At 39.5% G+C, this 17,390-nt stretch overlaps 1 protein-coding gene across 4 annotated transcripts in view; it reads left to right on the forward strand.

Moving 5' to 3' along the window:
* Positions 1 to 17,390, forward strand: part of THSD7B (thrombospondin type 1 domain containing 7B) — a 540,474-nt gene that overhangs the window by 343,621 nt on the left and 179,463 nt on the right. For all 4 annotated transcript variants that reach the window (XM_087730295.1, XM_087730298.1, XM_087730296.1 and 1 more), the window contains 2 exons: positions 11,446 to 11,601; positions 13,302 to 13,499. In XM_087730295.1, the coding sequence (XP_087586421.1) occupies positions 11,446 to 11,601; positions 13,302 to 13,499 (354 nt within the window). The remainder of the gene's footprint in view (positions 1 to 11,445; positions 11,602 to 13,301; positions 13,500 to 17,390) is intronic.

A 17,390-nucleotide genomic window follows, 5' to 3' on the forward strand; every position in this document is an offset into this window, starting at 1 on the left:
GTTCTGTAGGTGTACTTGTATGGAAGGATTTCAAAGGATGAAGGAGCTAAATTTTGCTTGGAGTTGAGTTTTCTTCCTCTCTCGTATATTAGGTAGCCCAGCACCTTGGTAGCTGAATCCATTTATCTGTGGTTTTAGTCCTGGTTTAGAGTATGAAGAAAGATGTCACGCTCCATTCCGGATATGGCTTTAGCCTCTGCTTCAGATTGATACACAATCTTTCTTTGAAGGGGAAAGCAAAAATAATATTGTCACAACTTCTGAGCAGACAGACTGTTTTTGGACTCTGGAAGTGAGTTATTTTTCTTTTAGAAGAATAATGAGTAGATACAGATGCATGATGTATAATTCATCTTAGGCTGTTTTATTTACTCTATGTACTGCTCTTGCAGAATATGTTTTTGAGCAGAGATGTAAGATAATAAGATCACAATATCATATCTTAGATTTATTTACTTACAAAGGCAAAGCAAATGTTTCCTGGATGCCCAGTGTGTCCTAGCATCCCACACAGACTCTGAGATTATAGAAAACCAGACCCATTTTAATTTCTAGTCAGCTGCTGCCTCACCTCTCCCAAACATCTGGCACTACCTTGCTCTTCCAACGCAACCCCCCCTCTGTTGTTCTGCACAAGTATGCGATGCACGTGGCTTTCAAGGTAAAAAAAAGCGCTGTGGATGAGAGGTGTGTAACATTTCTTGACTGTCTTCATCTTTCTGACCACTTCTGTGGTCCGTGCAGCCACTGTACAGCAAGTTGATGAGTAGCAAGTTTTAACTGACTTCGTTCACGCTTCTTTATTCTTTTTCAGTATTGTGAATTACTCAAGAAGATTAGAGGAGTGCATCTTGAAACCTTTACACCAACATAATTCGTAGCAGCATTGGTGCTATATATCCAGTGTGTGATCACCTGCAGGTTTTCCCCTTGTTCAAAGTTCGGTTCAACTTAAAAATTGCAAGCTCTCCCCTCAAGAAAAAGAAAACAGTGGGATACCTCTTCCTTGTTTTTACAGTTCTAACCCTTTCTTTTTTAAAAACAAAAAATTTTCATATAGGCAACTAAAAAAGCCAATCGTGCAGAGCAAATGTACAAGGTATAAATTATTACTGCCGTCCCAAGGCAGCGATGCAGATTTGCAGTAGTCCTTAGAAAGTGAGAACCCCATCTACTGTCAACATAGTTGCATGCAAACAGAAAGAGGGAAGGCCTTCCCTGTTATCCCTCCCTATCCAGTAATATTCAGTGTATCTCATTTACTAGCTGATCAATTTTTGTTCTTTGAATAAATAAGGAATGACATTTTTTCTGGCCTCTCTTCTGGCGATCTGAACTGGTAGAATATTTTTATTCATCACCAGGGCATCTCATATTTTATTATACCATTTTTTCAGTGATGGGGAGATGAGGAGGTTAATTCTTCTATGTATAAGCAAATATAGAGTCTAATTGCTACCATCAAAAGTACAGTAATTTTTCTTTCTTTACCTCTTGAGTGTCCTTAAAGGGATCATTCAGGAATCAAACAAGCGAATCTAATAGGATATTACCATCCATCACAGTTGTTATTCTTCTGGTTACTTCCAATGAGAATTTGGACCTAGGCCCAATGACATATGTGAAAGAAGATTTTGTCCTGTGGTCTCTCCAGCAGCATTCTTGGATAAAATATGTTGAATCTGAGTTGGAGACAGGTACCATCTGTGATGTATTTATACATATTGCTCAAAGCTCTTTTATCCCCCAAGGATATCTTTTCCATTTTTCATTTGCTTAGTCTTCCCATCTATTTCTTCTTTTATTAAAATGTGTATATTTAGAAAGGGAGCCCCTGTTTTCTTGAGTCCCTATATATCAGTTATTCAGAAGGTTAAGTCTGCTGAAATTTCTCTATATTTTGGTTATAAACTTCCAACTTGAAGATACTGAAGATGGAAAACTTTCACTCAGGTATTACTTTCAGAAATACATTGATGAGATTTCATATTTTTCTCCCCCAAGAGGTGACCTAACTGAGAAATCCCTGTCTTGGTGCAAGTGAAGTTATATATTTTTTTAGGCCTTAAGGAGGAAGTCCGTACTTTTCACATGGGTAATGAGTATTTGGAGGTAGAAGATCTTCCAATCTTTGAAGTCTTTTGTAATATTCTTGCATTCTGAGACTCTTTTATCTAGAAAAAGCTGGCAGGCAGCACTTGGTAAATGTGTGAAGTGTTGTATCATTCAGATAGCTGTATTTCTATCTATGTAGGTAAGCTAATGTATAGGCATCTAAGTTAAGAGACTGCACTATTTTTAATGTTAGCTGTTCTGTCCAAGGAATCCACATCTCTTCAGTTGTTAGGCTTTTGTTAATTTAGACTGAACTTTAACATAATTAGCTTTGAACAGATCCTTGTGTTTTTTCTTTAAGTATCTCATTGAATTTTAACATATTTAAATTTATAATGCTTAATTTTCACAGAGAGGTGGTCATCTAATACTTCCAAGTTTATCATTATTCTTTTGATATCCAGAGATGGAAGCAGCAAATCTACATGTTTGAAATGATGTTGCTTTTACGGAGGAGACAAATTTTGCACAAAAAGTAGCATAGAATATGCAAGCGAGCTACCTGTGGTACAGCTCCAAGCTGCTCTTTCTGCCCTTCATCTCTGGATACTCCCTGATCCCTGTGCCTGGACGTCCCGTGTCTGGAACAAACTATAGACACAGTGGTGGTTACCCTTCTTTGTACCTCTTTTTTAATGTAAATCTGTTCACTCATATGGAAGCTCTTTTAAAGAAAGCAGAAATGCAGATCCTCAACTTATTTTCAAAGCCAGACACTGATAACATGGGACACATATATTTTCTTCTCTTTTCTAAGCGGGCTTTTCTGGACTGAGCTAAGATTTTTTTTTTTGTGACTCTTGATTTTATAAAATGTTATCTGAAATGTGTTTTTCCACAATAAATTTTTCCCACAATGAATTTTAATTAATCTGGGCGAACATCACTAATGATCCCCAGTGTAACAAGAAAAAAGACATTTGGTAAAAGTGTGGAAGAATATTATGCAATGATCAGTTTATGAAATTTCTCTCCTTGTTTGACAATACAGCCCTCCTCTTAATCACAATAAATAAGTCCAATAATGTGGGAATTAAAATTGCTCTTAGAGTCTGGGAATGGTGTCTGTGTTTGTGTTCAAACACTTAATAAGCATGTGAGGATCCTACATTTAATCTTCTTCCTCAGGAATTTTTTACCTGCTCTCCTGAAGGCCAGGGAGTATCCTTTTGTTTTCTAATTCAATTTTGCTTTTTGGATTTATCTAGAGACTATAACTCTTTATCAGTAGTCTTGGGGGACAGCATCCTTTATAAAGTTCTCCAGAAGCATCTTCTCTCTTCTCTGAACTAGTTACCTACTGTCCCTAGTGACTGGGATTGCTCTTCTCTCCATATTTTCTGTAGCTTTCTAACTAGGGATCTGCCTGCCCTGTCATTCTTTTGTAAAATTTGTGCCTTATATATCTTGATGCTTTTTCTTTTTTACTTGTTTGAATGAGATCCAATTTACCTCTCACTTTCAGAATTTTCTTATAATGTTTTTTGGAGCCTGTCTGCTTAAGTTTTAATTATAGGACTGAAAAGACCTTTGTGAAATGCTGTTCTTCCTTGAATCTTCTTTATTGTTTATCCAGCATAGTAAACTTGGCTAATAAAATGTATCTCTTATTACCATCTCACCGACAAATCATTGCAGTTTCCTATCTTCTTAATCTTTGTTATTTTCCACCTGAAAATCCACATTAAATTCTCATACCTGTACAAGGTTCTAAAGTTTTGTTTACAATTTTTTTGCTTAATGAGTGTCTCCATCATATTTGTCTCCATATATTTATTTTTATTTGATCTTGCTTTTCAGTAGCAGGTATGTGAGGTAGTTGTGCCTTCATTATTCTTAGATACCTTTTAGCATTACCCTGCAGAACTATTTCTTACAGAAGTCTTTATTACTTCTATAACCCTCTTTCCTTTGAGAGATATTCAGCCCTCACCTGTTAGTAGACATAATTCCTTAACGTACTTATTCCACTATATTTTGCCAGCCTATACCCATTTTTGCTTTATTTTTAGGATGCAATTCCACCTGGTTCATCTTTCATCAGATTATTTTTTTATAAACTTGTGTGTCACCAGCTGTAGCAGCAAAACCTCCTTTAGTCTGTTTACAATTCAAGACCTAGTAAATACTCCAGTACCTTTTCAGGTCTAATGGTTACTTTCTGATCCACCCCTGTGTGTATTCCCTTATGTATTTTTGTCTTACAAGCCACTTTACTGACAGAATCCCCAAACGGTCTGAAAGTGAAAGTGTTCCCCTGCACTTTCATCTAAGTCCTACTTATACGGGTCTCAAAATGGTAATTTTATGGCCTTTATCCTTGCTTGTTTACCACAAAATACTGAGCTTTCTCCCTACTTCTGATAGACAAAAATGTCTAATCCTTTCTTATCTGATGAGTGAACTTTTCAGACTATTCTTAATTCCCATATGGGAGATGTTTTGGCACTGTATTCTGTTTTCCAGAAATTAGTGCCTCTTTGGAGTTGCTCAGAAATTAATTTGAGGACTCCTTCCATTCATATCTTTTATTATTCTATATTTATTGTCATCCCTTTCTTTCTGCCCTTTTGTCTTTATTAGCTCTAAAATATGCATTTTTGCCTTTTTTGCTCTGTACGTTCTGTTTCCTAATGAGGGTGCCACATTTTTTGTTCTTTGTTCTGCTCTGAATCATGATATTCCAATGCGTGTCTTCTGGGGGATTAGTGTTTCAAATTGGTACATGTGGCATCTGTTCAATACACTATGGAAGTAGTTTCAGGAAGAGAAAAATACCAACGAAGAGTCCTATTTGAACGTGCCACCATCCCCCGGGGTGCTAGCTGTCTTGTGAGCCACCAGGCCTGACTCTTTAGAAACAGTAAGTTGGTTGTGCAAGTTGTTGTCATTTATGGCTGTTACCATCCCGCGTATTTCTTGGGAAAAGTCTGCGTTGATGGAGATAAGCTGCCCGTAGGAGTTGGCGCAGGATATGCACTGTTGGAATGAATATGAACCCTGTGTGGAGTATGAGCCCTATATTAAATGCATGCTGGGTTTTTCTTTTATTTTTCAAACTTATGCCGGTGAAGCTGCAGGAATGAAAAGATTGATTTACTCTATGGAAATCAGAATTTAGGGACTTTGATGTTTAAATCCTGTTGTCCTTGTCTGGTTTATGAAATTGAAAAGGAATAGGTTAGAATATATTAGTAATGAGAAAACTTGACTAGGACCATAGTGGGGAGAGAACTGATGGTCAGAAGTGGTGAGAAAAAAGCTTTGTTCGACTGGCTCGTAGTACAGCAACAGGAGCATCCAGCCCGGGGCTTGGTTGACCTGAATCACAGGAACCATGTTCTCAGGTGGAAGAACCCCCCCCTAAGGATCCCTCTCATCCCAAACTGGTTATTTGTCATTGGGATGACCAGACTGGCTTGAAAAGATAAGAAATACACCTCTGAAGTGTAAAATATATTCAGGCAAGTCTGCATCAGATTTATATTGCTGGGATGCCGAGTTATTGATCTGTAAGCTCACCAAATGCTGAGCAGAATTTACGAGATACAACTCATATAATGGAAAAATAAATATGTAACAGCTTGCTTCTTTGGGGGAAACCCTTTAGAAGCAAGAGAGGAAATTATTTTATTCAGATCATTGCAGTGCTTGACAGTAGTGTTTAAATGTGTATTTCAAAAATTTTAGTTTGAATCCATTAGGGAAAAAACCATTTTCCCTAATGTCTTTTAGAGATGTAATATTTTCAGTTCTTTCATGTCTAGATACTAATTAAAGTAAAATGGAGAGCATAATGTATAAAAAGACTTTGACAGTTAAAGAAGTGTGCCTTCTAAAAGGTGCCCTGTAAAGAATATGCCTTTTTTTGTCAACAAGCTATTTGATATTACTATGAAATATTTATCCCTTTATAAATACTTTTATTTATATAGCTGGCTTTGGTATGCTGCAAATAATATGCTGCCCAGTCAGTTCACGTGAGATACTAGGTTTTAGTTCAGGGTTTTGTCTTTGAAAGCTAAGATTTTAATTGCATTTATATTTTTGTCATTATTTCCCTCCACTGGAACTGGATTAATTTTATTGAAAACAGTGGCAGTTTGTTCTGAGTAATTTTGTCCCGTTGTTATTATGAGGATGGGGAGCCGCACTGTGCTCAAACAATAATGTTGAGTCAGATGAAAAAATAAAAGGATTTGTATGTACGAGGCTACACCACAAACTGGGACACAGGGGAGAGATAACGAAGCCAGTGGTGGCTGGGCTGGTCGTGGAGCAGGAGACGTTCGAGATAAATCAAGCTTGTGAATTCGGGCCAGCTCTGCGTGGAGCAGCCCTGCTGCTTTCGGGATCCGAGCTGGCACGGCCGTGCCATGAGTGGCCTAGCTTAGCCTGTCACTAGTTTAGCTTTGGGCCACCTGTACCACGTCCCAGTATCATAGACACATCCACAGTGGTGCTTTCTTGTGGTACTGGGACTCCTGCAGTGATGTGGTCTTCACAGAACAGATTTCTGCTCCTTGGTGCTCCTTCCTGTTGAATGAACACTAAGCTTAGCGATGGGCAAAGTTCACACTCTTACGACGCCTGCATGAAGTATATCCCCACCTTTGGATTTTCTTCCCTGTTTTCCTTGTGGCTTCTCTCACCCTCTCTCACAGTCTGCCCCAGTGATTCCAGCATCTGGTGGCCTTTTCCCGATAACAGCCAACAAGGCTCAAACATCCTGGAGAATCCCTTTTTCCTCCCTGTCATTGCCTTCACTGGCATCCCAGCATCCCTGTTGCCACCGCTGTTTTTCCTGGACGCTCTTAGTGACTTGTCGCCTCTGGTCTGCTCAGCCGTGTGACTGCTGGTGGGAAGGCCCACGTTCACTCTGAATTTTTGCCAGATCTGCGGTTTCTGTTGATAATCTCTTCAAATTGTGCTGTAGTGAAACAGCACAATATCCCAGCTGGGATCAGGATCCCGTTGTACAGCAGAGGATATGGACACAGGGAAACTTCTTACTCCACGGAGTGCTAATAATCTGTGCCACTTTAATAAAATTGTGAGGATCTTTATTGTTCTGAAATACATTAAACCGTTGTTGCTCTTGGCAATCCGCTATTAACCCTCTTTCATGCTGTGATTAGCCTTCTATTCATACTTTGTTTCTTGTCTATTAAATAGATTTTAATTGAAAATAGGACTTCAACTTTGTGCCTTGTGGCTTCAAAACTAATTGATTCTTCTTAAAAACATAAAGGCGCCCTTTCTATCAGGCGTGGGGTGCATTAGGCTTTTTAACGGAGGGACGCACTGGACTAGGGTTGGTGCTGTTTCTGGGCTAGTTAAATTACATTCACTACTTCTCCTTTGTCTAATCTTTTGTTTTTGCTATAAAAGCAAGTCTTTCAGGTTAGAGAAATTACTTACAAATGTTGTGCTGGTTTATCCCTATTATGTTATGCTCATGTAGGATTTTTTTATAACGCAACTTGTTGCTTTGTGATTTTCTCAAGTAATTTCCCTTTGTATTGATCCAAGTGCCTTTGGTTTATAAGTCCTGGCGAAGGCAGTCAGAACTTTTACGAAGATATGCCATCCCTTTCTTGTACCCTGGCAATCATTAATTTGGCTTAGTTTTGCCAAAAGATACGGTAAACATCTGGATTTATTGCCTTGAGAACTGAATATTAGCTAAAAATACGGCTGCACCAGTATATAAGAGACAGTCCTGATATTCTTTCTTGTATTCCAGATATGTTAGTGATATTTAGAAAGGTCTCATTTAGGTGTTAATATGAGAAATACTTTGTTTTTTGTTGTGAAAGGGAAATAAAGTTAAGGTCCAGGAAAAAAAGTGTTATTTACCTCCTGAGGAGTTGAAAAACTTAATTTGAAAGGAATTGCTGCAACCAAAATGCCATCCTATACACTTCTCTCTGTCCAGCCATGAATGGTTTTTAACGTAGCATTGGTATGTATGCCTGCAAGTATGTGTCCGTATGATTATATTCACAGGTAATTTATTTATTGGCTTAAAATTACGTTATGGAAATAATCATATCAGAGCTGATTTCCTCTTCCACTCTTCCTCCAAATCACTACTTCAGTAAAAATATATAGGGAAACAAGATACTTTAGAACGCAATTTATTATCTCCTGCTGGTAGCAATAACCTGAAAATAACAGCAAATAGTAAAATTCAAACTCAAGGCAGACACTGGTGCTGGGAACAGCTGTAGTCGCGTTTATAAAGGATAGATCCAATATAACAGCTATAGAAATGTGCAATGTTTCAGAGGCTCCCAGATTAGTACTTGATTGCTTTTTCAAGTTTGTTCTATAGATTGGGAAGAACACAGGGTTTTAAAAGGTACGAACAAGTGTAATAAATAAGCTGCTACTTGAATCGGAGATATTGCTTCCCCCTCTCGCTCTTCTGTGGCTTCTGCCTTTCCCCTTCCCCCCAAAAAGTGGCTAATATTTTTCCAAGGGAAATAATTACAGAAAAAGGACTTTTTCTATATGAATGTAGGAAAATGCCATTACAAAGTCAATTATTGAGCAAAATCAGAAGGCTGTCTGGTACATCAAGATAGTCCTCCTAGCAGCTGTGTTCATTTATCACAGGCATAATGTGAGTTTTTTTCCTGAACAGTCCACCCCCAGCCAGGCTACCTGTGCCTTTTTGGAGGCTGGCGTGTGTGAAAATTTTGACATTTAAAAGATTCACAGAAAAAACCCACCTTATAGTTCATTAAAAAAAAAAAAGGTATTTATTAGAGTATGAAAGAATAGCAATAGAAAATCACATCAAGCTTTCAAGCTTTTAAATAAAACTGGTGGAAATCAGAGTTGTCAAACAAATGCCTAAAGAAGGGATGAAACTTTTTTATAAAGGACCAAGCTGGCCCATCCAGTCACTCTGGCTATCGGGCTGGAAAATGTGGCTCTTTATACCCGCCTGGTTTTGGAAAAAGATGCTATTATATATGCATTTGTTAATGCAGCTTGTTTCTTTTTCTTCTTGTCTTATTCCTGAAGACTTTCACTGGAGGATTGTAGTCAGTGTAGAGTGAGTATAAACTGGCACAGACCTAGAATATATTTGGATATTTGATTAGAATAGTCTGTGTATTTTCTGATTTACATTTTACAGAATTTATAGAATTACTTAAGGAAGTGGGTAAACAAGCAGTCTTATTCTAGTGACAAGTAGGATATTGGTCCTGGGAAAAGAGTTCCCAGTGCTAGAATTAAATAGGGCATCAGGCAGAGGGAGGAAGAGGAGCAGGGAAGTGGTTGGCAGGGAGAGGAAGGCAGGGTTTTCCTCCAGAATAGGAAGGAGTCTTCCATGAGTCTGGGATGGCTGGTAGGCTCAGCCTACCAACGAAAACCTGCCCCTTTAACTTTTTGTAATCAATATTTCTTGTTTTTCTTTTATCCAATCTCAATTTAAAATACCCTCGGCACCACTGGTTGTAGCTGGTTAGTTTTCAAGGCAGGAGAACCAACCTGCTTTATCTAGTGACTTCCACATTTAGATAGTTAAATTGCAATATAGAAACAGGCTAAAAATCAGTGAGGGGGAAAGAGCCATTGCTAACGACGACGCCTTGAGTGAGAGCAGAGTAGGAGTGGACTTTATTCCTTGGGTTGACCATGCGCACTCAAATTTATTGCCTTTCATTTCTTCAAGTGAACTCTCCAAAAATGATAGTTTTGCAATGCTTGATGCTGAAAGACGGGTTAAGCCATGCATGAGACTTCTTGGTAAAATAAATAACTCTTATCCTTAACACTCTAATATTTATCTCATTGTGTCTGTCACTTCACTTCCAAGGTCTCTAGAAAAGTTCTGTTTATGTTAGCATTCAGGTGAATTGGATTTATGCCACCTTGTTGTAATCTCTAAATGTCAAAGGCCTTACAGTGTTTCAGAAATTGTTCAGAAAATGGTCTTTTTTTACTAACATATTATCTTTCAGCTTAGAATTAAATCACATCTGTTGTTTAGTCCTGTTATTCTGATAAGTTGGAATCGTAAGCACTGATATTGGTCTTAAGTCTCAGCTTCAGGATGTGCAAATCAAAATTTATTGGGATTTTGAGCACTGAAGTCTTGTGTTTAAAATAAAAAGTTGTGGTTTTTTTTCAAATGATTGATTTTTTTTTTTTAAGAAAAAGGTAAAATACCAGAAAAAGAAAAGATTACTCATATACTGGGCATATTTTTATAAATTCTTTTCAAGTCAATTCCATGCATGGAAGCAAAGAAAAATACACATTAAAAATAAAAATGAGGATAAAGCAAACTCAGTAGCTATGAAAATTAATGAAGTCTTGGTAATACCATGGCAGAGTAAACTCAAAGAAGCCTTTGCCTTTTGAAAAACTGCTTTGATATTGATTTATCTAAAGAGACAGCCAAATTCAGCCCATAATGTAATTAAAATGCAATATCAGATAATGACTCAGAAGATAGATTTAAGTCTTTCCCCTTCTTTTCCTTCCTCCCTCTGCCCTGAATAAAAAGGCGAGGGAAGTTAAATGAAACTAGAAATCTCTTACGATAAATGAAAATGCAAAGGGAATAATTTATTGTCAGTATCAATAAAACTGGTACTTTGGCAGAGTTTGGGGTCAGCTCATCTCATAGATGAAGAAGTCTGGAGATCCACGCCTGGGTGCAGGCAATTCAAGTAAACGTCTCACCACCCAGGCAGGAAAGATGCTTTCTCCATATGTCCGTGTAGAAGAAACAGAGAGGTCTGCTCAATTTCATTGAAAGTAGATGAAGAAAAGTCAAAGGTCTGGATCCTGCGTCTGTAATCTGGAGGTGGCAGCGCCCCTGAAGGGGATGGGTATGGGGAGATTCCCCCGTGCTCAGGCTTTTGTCACCTGCCTCTGCCTGGCTCCCAGTTGCAGCGTGAGCTTTTTGGATTTCCTTCTTATACGTCTTTCTCTTCAGTATGGTGTAAAGAGGTCTCCTTGGCCATAAATGCAGGTGATTGGATTCCAGTTTGTTGCTCCAGCATTATAGAAAATCAGCACTGAATTTATTATTAGAGCACCTGTTTACCATTAAGCATAGTCTTAATTGGCCTGCTGAATATGTATGGTTTAGATAAAACTTTACGTGCCTTGCTCAACAGAGGATTAACTTTTTGCTCTGGGAGATAAAACCCTAAAAAAGTACTGGGTTTTGGTGCATTTAGGAAAGCTAAGGCCAGCAGTAAACTTCGGTTCTCCGTGTGTTGGTCAGTGCAAAGTTACAGCCCTGCTTTTCTTTTTTCCCTCTCTCTCTTCCCCCCTCCCCCCCCCCCCCCCCCCTCTTAGTTATTAGACCAGTTGATGGGAAGCTATGCCTGGGTCCTGCTCCCTCCGCTTCCCAGCTGTGTAACCTGCCGTGCCCGTCCGAGTGCGTGGTGTCTGCCTGGTCGGCGTGGGGCCCCTGCCTTCACGAGAACTGCCAGGACCGCCAGGGAAGAAGAGGTAATGGCTGCTCTCATGTATCCGCTTGCAGCATTGGGGGACCTAAAGCGAGTGATGGAATATTATGATAAGATTGCAAAAGCAGTGGTGTCAAATTCTACATTGGGAGCTTAATGTATTTTTTTTTAAACTAATCTAACATAGGATGAAGCTCTTAGTTGTGTGTACAGGAGTGGAATATGATCTTTAAAAGCTTTTTGCAGTTATTCTTGAGAGGAAAAAAAAAAACCCAAGAGATAAGATTTTCAGCCTGATTCAGATCCTTTTATCCTGCACTGAACTTGTAGAAAAGGAGGATTTCTTGGGTTAGCAGCTGCAGACCTCCATAGTGCCAGGCTGTCCCTCTCTGATCCCCCTTGGAAGTCCTGCTGCGTGCCTGGATTCGAAGGCAATGCTTGGGTGAGGTTGGAAGTGAGGTGTATCCCACAGCCCTGCCATCTTGGAGTTAGACTGACCCGACAGATTGTTCTCATTGTTCTGGGTTTGGTTTAAATTCCTGGAAGAAGAGTATGCAAATATAATTTAACCCCCCTGGATCTTAATTGACTCGCGTACATGTTTGTTGCTCCAACACTTTTGAGATTCATTGCAGAGCCTTTCCTAAGGCTCTAAGTTGAAAAGGTGACTGTTGGAGTTCATGTCAGGGAACGAATATTATTATTTGGAAATTACACTTTTCTGAAAGCAGTGTAAGTTTTTGAAGTGATTGGAGCTGGTCAGAATTTTTCAAATTAAAAAAGAAATAATAAAAAATATATGGTTAAATATGAAGATTTGCAAAACCATTTCATTTTTAAACTGTTCTGAATGATTTCTTTTTGCTGGTTTAAGAACTGTGGAAGTTTGGTCTGTTATATTCTCTGGAATGTTTTTATTTTTCATTTTCTTTTCTGTTTCCTGGCCAAGGCATTTCCCTGTGGCCTCCAGTAATGCTGTATATTTGCCCCTTGTCTGAGACTGTTGTAGGAAAGGCCAGCATGCATTTTCTTCTGCCTTTCTTAGAATCCTGTGTCATTTACATAACAAAACATGCTGAAAGATACTTGCGTATTAGTTCTGCATTTTATATAGCAACATGACTTTTGGTTTTGTTCAGAAGGAGGTAGATTATGTAATCAATTCTTTCATTATTTCTGTAACCTTTTTCTTCCACTTTACATTTGAATCTTCCAATTTAGTAGGATGTCATTTCAAAGAGGTCTGATATGCATTATGTATCAGAAATCCTTATACCTTCATAAAGCAGAATACTAATTTCTTAGTAAACTGCTCTGCTGTATCACAAAACAAGTCTTTTCATTAGTGGATTTCCAGGCAGAATATAGATGTCCTTTATATCTTCAGTTCCTTAACTGTTTCTCTCGTTCTATCTTAATGTTGTTATTACATTAATATATGCATCAGTGTCAAATTCCTATATTTGGACATGTGTATTTCTATCTAATATTGATGAAAGGGAAAAAGAAATGTGAAAAATGTGGATTGTTGGAATCCTTTACACACTATTAGTTTTTGCATGCCCAGACTGTGGGCACGTACAGCCAAGTGCCATCCCAATCAATTCAGTTTGTAAGTGTGGTGCTCTTGTTTGTCTTTATATCCCCCAGTCCCAGATGCCCTGTATAGTCCTCTTGCTACTAGATTATTGGTATAAATATTTCTTTGCTGTTGTCCAGTTAATTCAGTTTCTCTTTTTCCAGGCTTTAGAATGAGACAAAGGCAAGTGATCGTGGATCCGGTAGGCACCCTGGCAGGTTGTCCGCATTTAATTGAATCTATTCTTTGTGAAGACCCGGTGTGTTACGAGTGGATCGTTTCAGAAGGAATATGTGTGACTCACCATGGAAAATGTGGACCTGGAAGCCGCATGCTGAAAGCTGTATGCAAGAACAAGAAAGGTGCGTAATGATATTGTCTTAAAAGCCCCATAGTTTTTTGTGCCGCCTTCTAAAATGGCATTCTGCTGCAGAGCACTTGGGATCATTTATAATAGCTCCTTACTGAATTTTTATGAAACTCTCAGATTTTTGGGTTGACTGTGATGCTCGTGAAAGCCCAGTGCTGATCGTACCTGGGATTTTGCTTGGAGCCTTCTGTTCTATTTTATCCCAAAGGAGATGGCTCACCAATACAGGTCATGTGTTGTCACTGCTGGCCTTATCATGACAAAAGTGGGATACCAATGGCCTGGTTCTCCCTAGAACCCTTTTTTTTGCGCATCTTGTACTAAAGTAGGGCTGCCACTGAGGCCAGCAGCATTCCGGACATTTACAAAATTAAACTGGTCCCCTGCATTTCTTTTATCCTCACTTTTTAGTGTGCAGTCTGAATGTTTATCTCTTTATGATAACCCTCTTATAATCATCAGAAGGGATGCTCGGTTGTGCTGCCAAAATTAATACAAGAATTAGATGCAAATGAAATGATTGTACTAAGTAATATTTTACTTGGCAGCAGTTTGAGACCTGCAGTGTGTTCCGTTTACAAGTTGTTAATAATGAATAAGTACATTTTTATATGACGTTTACAAACAACCAGCAAGATCTTATTTCTTGTGCATGGTTTGAACCTCAGCCAAAAGTTTCATTTCTTGATAAGGTCAGTGTTGTCAGAACTTTGGATTCAATTACATGGAGCATGATTTTGCAGTCCTTAGTCACAGTGAGACTGTGCTATCATCTCAAAAGTGGTAAAATTGTGGAACTTTAGAGCCTGATATTGTATCTGAAATGGAGAATTCTTCTTTTACATGGTGCTCAGACCGATCACAGGAAACAATTTCAAGTTGATAACAAGAGGGGTTAATTGGCAAGTCGTTTAAAAGAGTGTGTCATTTACAAGGCATTAGAATCCGACAGAATAAAATGATGGCTGCTTTGTCTGAAGAGCACAGATCCTTTACATTAAAAATATATGTGATTTTCCTGTAAGTCTGTGAAAATGGGGCAAAAAAAACCCCTTCAACTGTTATAAAACAAGAAAGTTAGAATATACTGGAGAGCAGAGAGCTGTCTCTGGATTTGGTCTGAGTGATCTCTTCTGATGTGTGATCGTAACTGTAGGTCCGGTCCTGCAGCGATGTCTGCAGATGGAGGCTTGTATTGCTAAGGAGCACCATGTACTTAACACTGTTAAAACTGTGCCAACATCCGTTTTTATGCTCCAACTTGCCACTCAGAAGGAAGGCATATAACATGGCAGATGCTCATTGATCTCTGATCAAACTGTACTCTGTAGCTATGATCCTTAAGAAGCCGTGCCTTTGAAGTGTCTCTTCTTCACTTAGTTGTTCAACAAGATATTGGAAGTCTTTCAGTACCCTTTTCCACTTCAATTACTCTGTGCATGTTCTAGTTAAAAAAAAAAAAAAAAAAGTTGGGACATTCTTCCAGCCCAGCCACCCCGAGGCAAACATTGTCACTAGGTGTGATCATTGTCCAGATGTAATTGAGGTTTCACAAGGAAATATCCAGATCACTAGGCAGATGAGAAGCAGTGGTTAATACTAGTTTTAAACTTTTCTGAATTTTTGATCCAGTAGGATAGGACTGGCAGAGTCCTTAAAGTTGAAAAAAAAAAAAAGTCAATTTGTTTCTTCTTCTGTCAATCCAGTAATACATCCAGAAACTAAGACCTTATTGGTCTCTGCAGCTACCCGAAAGGAGGCTGTAGCGAGGTGGGGGTCGGTCTCTTCTCCCAAGTAACAAGCGATAGGACGAGAGGAAACGGCCTCAAGCTGCGCCAGGGGAAGTTTAGGTTGGATATTAGGAAAAACTTCTTCACCGAAAGGGCAGTGAGGCACTGGCACAGGCTGCCCAGGGAAGTGGTTGAGTCCCCATCCCTGGAGGTATTTAAAAGACGGGTAGACGTGGTGCTTAGGGCCATGGTTTAGTGGTGGGCTTGGCAGTGCTGGGTTAACGGTTGGACTTTATGATTTTAAGGGTCGTTTCCAACCTAAACGATTCTATGATTCTGTGATGAGTTGCTTTGTTTATAACCTTTTTTCCTTCTGTAATGTTCTCTTAACTAGATTCCTGTTGCAGTAAGCGGTGTATTTTCTTGGATGAAAGCTGGAGTAAGCGGCAGAGTTGCATAAAGTGTTTTGCCTGGAATAATTGGTCAGTTGGTAGTGGGAAGCCAGTAGGGAGTCGTGTGAAACTGTGAGACATATCAATAACAGATAAAATAGCATAAGGCCTATACTAATGCATAGCATTATACAATTCAAAATTCTGTGCAAGTAACTGCTCTGCTGTGAAAGCATTTAGGGTAGCTGCATTATATGCTGGTATTTTCATTTATTTAAGCATCTTTCGTAGAATTCAGCTCCATATCCTAAAATCCAGTCTTTTATCCAGTCATTCTGTCATCCGTGCCTGGCATTCTTGCTCAGTATTCCCACTGAATGCCTAAAGAGACAAAAAAAAATACGTTTTTTTGGATCCCGTTAAATGACAAAATCCCATGTATCATCATCTTAACAACAGTTCATTTGGGCCTGAAGTATGTTGATTAGGGTACTTTGGGTCTTCTGTGTATCCCTGCCTGCAAGATGTCTTCATTTTCATATAAATACCAGACTTTCTGGCACAATGCTCTTCTCCTCTTGCTGCAGTGTGTTAGTTCACTTCTCTTTAGAAGTTAGAAATAGCTGATCTCTCAGTCCCATTTGTGTCACCCATACTGCAGAAGAGCTTGGCGTCATGGCTTCTTGCCCTTGTCCATCTTCTCCTCTCCCTCCGTCCACAGCATGGCTGGACCCGTGTCCCTCGCTAGCCCGTGCTCTGCTGTGCAACGCTGGGCTGTTGCATACTGCTCTCCACGGCTCAGAGACCTGAGGCCTTTTTCATGAGGAGACTGTTTTTTTCCTTTGCCAAAAATGAGCTTTAATTACATTGACGGCAGCGGAAGGGAACTAGCCATGTTTTTCAGTCCGCTCTCCCACGGCAGAGGACTTTGCTGCTGCGGACAGAGCCTGTGGGATCCCGTTGGCCTAAACTTCCCTCCAGCAAGGTGGAGCTCAGAGGTGCGTCTTTGTCTCCGATATATGTTGATAGACAGTGGGTGAAGTTAACAAGGTGTTAGCCCTTTTCTGTCCCACTTCTGGTCACCCCAGTGTCTTTCTCCCATGCCACGTCTCCTGCATGCTCGTGGTGCCAGCCCATGTCGTGAGAGAGGGTTGGGAGGAACCTGTCTGGGAGGTGAGCAGGGAGCAGTGGCTAACTAACCTCTTTTTCCAACTGGAACCTCACCTTTGGAGCCCCTTGTAGTGTCCTTTGTTTCCATTTTAAAAAGCCATCCTTTCTGGTGAGAAGATTTTGTGGCCCAGGTAACAAACTGCTGCTGGCCTGAGGTGGAGCTTGAATAAGTCAGGAGCGAGTCACACATGGGTCTAACCCTGGTTTGCAGGGTTTCTCTGAAGACTTCCCTGCCAAAGCAATATCTCTTTGTAAGGGCTTGTATGAATTTCAGTGATGTAGCACTCTCCGTCCACTTGGTCTAGAGGTACAGCAATGGCTTTTTGTTTCTTAAATAGGTTAATGTAGGAGGTCCATAATGAAGGGGTCTCATAGGGCATATACTATGTACAGCATTTTTTCATGGAGTAGCTGGAGTCTGTAATTTGTGATTTGCAGGAGTTGGCATAGATGAGGAGGAATGAGAAGACCATCGTCAACTCGTTACTTTGTTGTTGTTAGGTGTCTGTCTGCTCCCGCCTAGTAGTATCTCTAATCTCTGTTAATAAGTTACTGAACACACATATGGTGCTTGTGAGAAACTCTTAGTGT

This window comes from Nipponia nippon, unplaced genomic scaffold (genome assembly GCF_047370975.1).
Source record: "Nipponia nippon isolate SJK-2023a ecotype South Korea unplaced genomic scaffold, ASM4737097v1 scaffold_5, whole genome shotgun sequence".
Taxonomy (NCBI): Eukaryota; Metazoa; Chordata; class Aves; order Pelecaniformes; family Threskiornithidae; genus Nipponia; species Nipponia nippon.